The sequence below is a fragment of the Taudactylus pleione genome, unplaced genomic scaffold, assembly GCF_031769625.1.
Source record: "Taudactylus pleione unplaced genomic scaffold, aTauple2 ptg000897l, whole genome shotgun sequence".
NCBI classification, from domain to species: domain Eukaryota; kingdom Metazoa; phylum Chordata; class Amphibia; order Anura; family Myobatrachidae; genus Taudactylus; species Taudactylus pleione.
This window is the reverse complement of record NW_028285298.1, coordinates 2659543-2666651: the sequence shown is the minus strand read 5'-3', so window position 1 is coordinate 2666651 and position 7109 is coordinate 2659543. Positions and strand designations below refer to the sequence as shown.

At 53.1% G+C, this 7109-nt stretch overlaps 1 protein-coding gene across 3 annotated transcripts in view; it reads left to right on the top strand.

Moving 5' to 3' along the window:
- Positions 1 to 3775: 3775 nt before the first annotated feature.
- LOC148474078 (ficolin-1-B-like) overlaps positions 3776 to 7109 on the top strand; it is a 59667-nt gene continuing 56333 nt past the window's right edge. For all 3 annotated transcript variants that reach the window (XM_088459188.1, XM_088459186.1, XM_088459187.1), the window contains exon 1: positions 3776 to 3857. In XM_088459188.1, coding sequence (XP_088315314.1) covers positions 3776 to 3857 — 82 coding nt within the window. The remainder of the gene's footprint in view (positions 3858 to 7109) is intronic.

Sequence of the window (7109 nt, the reverse complement as noted above, 5' to 3'; positions counted from 1 at the left end):
ACCCCTTGCGTTGCAGCATGGATTGTACAGGTACAAGTTACTTGCTCTATTTTATTCTATTCCCAAATCTGAATCAGGCCTATTGTACAGAGGATATTATATCAATCATTTTCTGCCCCAATGAAGCTTAAGGTGCATATCCACAACGCGACCTTACTGAGCGATTGCACGATTACGACATGGTAATCGTGCAATCGCTCAGTAACCGTGCACAAATCATGCAGTTTTATGTTGGAAACGACCAGCGATGCGCGATCCCGCTGGTCGTTTCTGACATCAATCATCTTTAGGACATGCCGGTCAATCTGCTGATAATGACATATTGCCCATGTTTAAAGATGAATGGAGGATGTCTACACTGAACGATCAATCGTAGGCACTGCAGGGATGTCATAATCGTACCATCTTCCCTGGGCTGCGTAGTGAATACACGGCATTAAAGTCTAAACAGAGTATTTGGAACAATACACACAAACATGGGGATACCATATAAACTCCACACAGACAGTGCTGTGGTCAGAATCAAAGGCGAAGTCCCAGGTCTATGAGACAGCAATGTCAATGGTGTATCTATAATGGGTGGATTGGGTACAGCATCTTGACTGGGCAAAATCCTGATGGTGCAAATACCAGCATAACCCTAAGCCCCTCCCACAGCCTAACCCTAACCCTCCCCTCCTGCAGGCTAACCCTACCCTCCTGTCCCACAGCCTAACCCTACCCTCCCGTCCCACAGCCTAACCCTAAACCCCTCCCACAGCCTAACCCTAACCCTTCCCTCCTGCAGCCTAACCCTAACCCTCCCGTCCCACAGCCTAACTCTACCCTCCCGTCCCACAGCCTAACCCTAAACCCCTCCCACAGCCTAACCCTTCCCTCCCACAGCCTAACCCTAATCCTCCCGTCCCACAGCCTAACCCTACCCTCCCGTCCCACAGCCTAACCCTAAACCCCTCCTACAGCCTAACCCTGACCCTTCCCTCCGACAGCCTAACCCTAACCCTCCTGTCCCACAGCCTAACCCTAACCCTCCCCTCCCACATCCTAACCCTAACCCTCCCATCCCACAGCCTAACCCTACCCTCCCGTCCAACAGCCTAACCCTAACCCTCCCATCCCACAGCCTAACCCGCCCCTCCCACAGCCTAACCCTAGCTTTCCATCCCAACAGACTAACCCTACCCTCCCGTCCCACAGCCTAATCCTCCCTTCCCACAGTCTAACCCTACTCTCCCATCCCCCAGCTTAACCCTACCCTCTCCTCCCACAGCCCAACCCTACCCTCCTGTCCCACAGCCTAACTAAAACTTCCCCTCCAACAGCCTAACCCTACCTTCCCATCCCACAGCCCAGCCCTACCCCCGTCCCACAGCCTAACCCTCCCCTTCTGCAGTCTAAACCTACCCTCCCATACCACAGCCTAACTATAACCTCCCCTCCAACAGCCTAACCCTACCTTCCCATCCCACAGCCTAACCCTAACCCTCCCGTCCCACAGCCTAACCCTAACCCTCCTCTTCTGCAGCCTAGCCCCACCCCCCATCCCACAGCCTAACCCTCCCCTTCCGCAGCCTAACCCTACCCTCCCATCCCACAGCCTAACTATAACCTCCTCTCCAACAGCCTAACCCTACCTTCCCATCCCACAGCCTAATCATAACCCACCCCTCCCACAGCCTAACCCTAACCCTCCCACAGCCCAACCCTACCTCCCCATCCCACAGCCTAACCATAACCCACCCCTCCCATACCCTAACCCTCCCACAGTCTAACCCTAACCCTGCCATCCCACAGCCTAATCCTACCCCCCCATCCCACAGCCTAACCCTAACCCTCTCCTTCCGCATCCTAACCCTACCCCTCGTCCCACAGCCTAACCCTACCCCCCGTCCCACAGCCTAACCCTCCCCTTCCGCAGCCTAACCCTACCCTCCCATCCCACAGCCTAACTATAACCTCCTCTCCAACAGCCTAACCCTTCCTTCCCATCCCACAGCCTAACCATAACCCACCCCTCCCACAGCCTAACCCTAACCCTCCCACAGCCCAACCCTACCTCCCCATCCCACAGCCTAACCATAACCCACCCCTCCCATACCCTAACCCTCCCACAGTCTAACCCTAACCCTGCCATCCCACAGCCTAATCCTACCCCCCCATCCCACAGCCTAACCCTAACCCTCTCCTTCCGCATCCTAACCCTACCCCTCGTCCCACAGCCTAACCCTACCCCCCGTCCCACAGCCTAACCCTCCCCTTCCGCAGCCTAACCCTACCCTCCCATCCCACAGCCTAACTATAACCTCCTCTCCAACAGCCTAACCCTTCCTTCCCATCCCACAGCCTAACCATAACCCACCCCTCCCACAGCCTAACCCTAACCCTCCCACAGCCTAACCCTAACCCCCGTCCCACAGCCTAACCCTAACCCTCCCACAGCCTAACCCTACCTTCCCATCCCACAGCCTAACCACAACCCACCCCTCCCATACCCTAACCCTAACCCTCCAACAGTCTAACCCTAACCCTGCCATCCCACAGCCTAACCCTACCCCCCATCCCACAGCCTAACCCTAACCCTCTCCTTCCGCAGCCTAACCCTACCCCCCGTCCCACAGCCTAACCCTACCCCCCATCCCACAGCCTAACCCTACTCTCCCCTACCACAGCCTAACTCTACCCCCCCGTCCCACAGCCTAACCCTCCCCTTCCGCAGCCTAACCCTACCCTCCCGTCCCACAGCCTAACTATAACCTCCCCTCCAACAGCCTAACCCTACCTTCCCATCCCACAGCCTAACCCTAACCCTCCCGTCCCACAGCCTAACCCTCCTCTCCCACAGCCTAGCCCTACCCCTCCGTCTCGCACCTAACCCTAACCCTCCCCTTCAGCAGCCTAACCCTAACCCTCCCGTCCCACAGCCTAACCCTCCCCTCCCACAGCCTAACCCTACCCCCTGTCCCACAGCCTAACCCTAACCCTCCCCTTCCGCAGCCTAACCCTACCCCCCCATCCCACAGCCTAACCCTAACCCTCCCCTTCCACACCTTAACCCTACCCTCCCGTCCCACAGCCTAACCATAACCCACCCCTCCCGCAGCCTAACCCTAACCCTCCCCTCCCACAGCCTAACCCTACCCTCCTGTCCCACAGCCTAACCATAACCCTCCTGTCCCACAGCCTAACCATAACCCTGCCCTTCCGCAGCCTAACCCTAATACTTACCATTTGAAGTTCTCTGCATTTTGACTGGTCGGGATCCAGTAGCCGGTATATTGCACGTCAGGATTCTGACTGTGAGGATGCCGACTACTTCCCATAATGGGTGCAGGGTGTAGGGTGCACAGGGGTCCCTAGATCAAGGGTCTACAATGATGCAATCATGGTACCACATCCCTGATCCTCAATATGGCTGCACCTTGCCCCCAACACCTCCCACCTGGCTTCACCCTCCCCTAGGTGACAGCCGGAAACTATGGATACTGGTTATATAATGTCCCCTTATAAAAAAAATTAGAGCAGCTTTCTACAATACAAAGCTTTGGCAGACAGTGGGCAAACATTAAGTGGCTTAAAAGAAAAATAAAATTGTATGTGGGAAAAAATCTTGTCAGTGTGGTTAGTAAAAAGCTGAATGTCATCAAATAGTCTTTTATGCTGACATAATGATGACTACATGTCAGGAAGTACATTAGGACACATGTTTTACACAGTACATATAAAGCTTCAGAATGTGCTGCAGGGAAATAGTCATCAGCAGCTCCAGGTAACAGCCATGAGGGGACGCACTCGCAGCTCCATCTATTATCTGCTCTGGCTGAGCGTCATCCTTTGCTCGGCGGAGGACACATGCCCAGGTAGGTGATTGATGGGACTGCTGCAGTGGCGTAACTAGTGGAGGTCAAGCTGGGTACGTGCCCTAGGTGCTGTGTTGGACCTGGTGGCAGGGGACGCCACTGAACGCCATCCAGGAGCAGCCAGCAGCAACCAATAAGAGTCTGGCAGATTCCTATTGGTTGCTGCAGCCAGGGTGGGCAACGGGCTGGAGAGGCACTTCCGCTACCTACTACATTTGCCGAGCGCCCGCTGAGGTTTTGTTACAAGCAGCCGCCCAGCAGCTCCTTACCTGCAGAGGCAGCCGAAGGCTGGAGCTTACTCCCGAGCTCTGCCTTCCGGCTCCCACATTGAGTGAAGGGACAGAGCAGCCAGATGGCGGCGGGCGCAGGTGCGGGACTTCAGGTAAGTATAGTATTGTGTTCTGTGTGTCTCTATATGTGTAAGGGACACTACTACTGGGGGCACGGAATAAGGGGGCACTACTACTGGGGCACTACTACTGGTACACTGTATAAGGGTCACTACTACTGGGACACTGTATAAGGGGCACTGCTTAAGGGGCACTACTACTGGGACTCTGTATAAGGGGCACTACTACTGGGGGCACTGTATAAGGGGCACTGCTTAAGGGGCACTGTATAAGGAGCACTTCTACTGGGGGCACTGTATAAGGGTCACTACTACTGGGACACTGCATAAGGGGCACTTCTACTGGGGGCACTGTATAAGGGTCACTACTACTGGGACACTGTATAAGGGGCACTACTACTGGGACACTGTATAAGGGGCACTACTACTGGGGGCACTGTGTAAGGGGTACTGCTTAAGGGGCACTGTATAAGTAGCACTGCATAAGGGGCACTACTACTGGGGGCACTGTATAAGGGGTACTGCTTAAGGGGCACTGTATAAGTAGCACTGCATAAGGGGCACTTCTACTGGGGGCACTGTATAAGGGTCACTACTACTGGGACACTGTATAAGGGGCACTACTACTGGGACACTGTATAAGGGGCACTACTACTGGGGGCACTGTATAAGGGGTACTGCTTAAGGGGCACTGTATAAGTAGCACTGCATAAGGGGCACTACTACTGGGGACACTGTATAAGGGGTACTGCTTAAGGGGCACTGTATAAGTAGCACTGCATAAGGGGCACTTCTACTGGGGGCACTGTATAAGGGGCACTTCTACTGGGGGCACTGCTTAAGGGGCACTGTATAAGTGGCACTTCTACTGGATGCATTGTATAAGGGGCACTTCTACTGGATGCATTGCATAAGGGGTACTATAACTGGGACCCTGTATAAGGGGCACTACTGGAGGCATTGTATAAGGGGAACTATTACTGGGGCATTGCATAAGGGGCACTACTACTGGGGGCACTGTATAAGGGGCACAGCGTATAGGGCAATACTACTGGGGCTATTAAGGTGCAGATGGAAAGGAAAGGAATGTTCCCAGAGTGACGATAAACGGTGGCGTGTCATGTTGACACGTCCCCATTTTTCTGTCACCATGCCCCTAACGGCATGTGGCCGAGCCCATTTTTGGTGCACGCGCACAGTTGGGGAGGGGTGCACCAATTTTCATCTTGCCCTCGGCACCAAAAACCATAGTTACGCCACTGGACTGCTGCTATAATATTATCTGCAAACTGCACACATTAATGGTTTTATTATAACGTGCAATACTGTATTTCAGCAATTACTGATTTAGGGGTCTATTCATGGAGCAGTGAATAGTCCTGTTTAGCTGAAAACAGGGATTTTCACTGCCTTTGTCAATTCATACAGTGGGTTACCGTGGAGAATGTTATTGGCACCCGCTTTGTGTATGAATCGTATCACCATATGTTTGTATGGTGAGTGCGATTCATAGAAGTCAGAAGAGCAGAAAGCTCAGCTTTCTGTTCTTCTCCTGCAGTACAGATTAGCCCAGCTGAGGATGGAGTATTATGTACTGCGAACCGTACAGAGCAGGGTAATTGCATACTTCCCTGCTCTCTGCCCGGTACTCGGCGTTGGCTCCGCATCCTTTTTCTCAGCGTCCTTTCTCTCAGAGGCCGACGCATGCACAGTGAGAATACAGACACATCGGGCACCCGATACACTATGTCCAGGGATCACATTGGGGCCCGACACTGCAAGAAGACACCGGACAGGTATGTGCTCATGAATGGCTACTAAACATCACTATATATCGCATCAATGTGAGCCACTTCATGTTCTGCATGAATAGACACATGCACAAGTCCCCGAAGGCGAAGCGTTACGTTATACTCCAGACAGGAATCATGAAGGCAGCAAGATTTCACTGATAAATCGCGGTAATAGCAGATTCATTTTGTTTATGCCGTAATAAGTGATGATTTTACTAAATAGGCCCCCTAGTGTCTCTCCATGCAGCTTTCTAGGTAAAGTAACAGAACACAGGGCCTGATTCAGACCCGGTCGCTCTGACAGAGCGCTCGTTCTGAATCAGGGCCAGGTTTTGTTTTTTTTAGAACGGCCTCCTGGCCGCTCACATAGCTGTGGGTGACCACCCACAGCTATAGCGAGCGGCAATTATGATGGTCGCGATGGTCAAGACCATCGCGACCATCGGGCTTGCGACGAGACCCTTGTGGTAGGGTCTCGTGGCCGCAAGCCCCAGAGAGCTTTCGGCTCAAATTGAGCTGGAAGCTCTCCCACTGATATCACTTGTGATGTCAGTGGGGCTGCCCCAAACGGTAGGCGTTCTCATGGGAACGCCTCCGTTTGCCTGGCCATGCCCCCGGCCCACCTACCAAAGGGGGCGAGCTGTCACTCACCATCGACAGCTCGACCCCTTTGTTGCGAGACCCGGAGCGACGGAGTGCCCATCGCTATGTGGGTCTCATGCATGCGCACGAAGGAGTCGGCTCCGTCGTGCGCATGCCCAGTGGGCCACCATCGACCCGGTTGCGAGCGCTCAGCGCTTGCGACCGGGTCTGAGTCAGGCCCTCACTTCCTTTCATAAATGTATTGTGACATTTTATAATATACAGTACAATTGATTATTAGATGGGCAGTGAAATATTTGTGTGACAGCTGTCATATTATTTAACTTCAAACAACACTCCATAAATCACTGAGCTACAGGGGTAAATTTACTAAGAATCGTGTTGGTCCCGATTTGTCCCGTTTTTCAACTCGGACTGGATTGATTCAAAACGCCCGTTTTTTTCACTTTAAAAATCGGGAATTTACCAAGGCCCCGGTTTTGATAGGATTGTTTTGATTGATGGTGT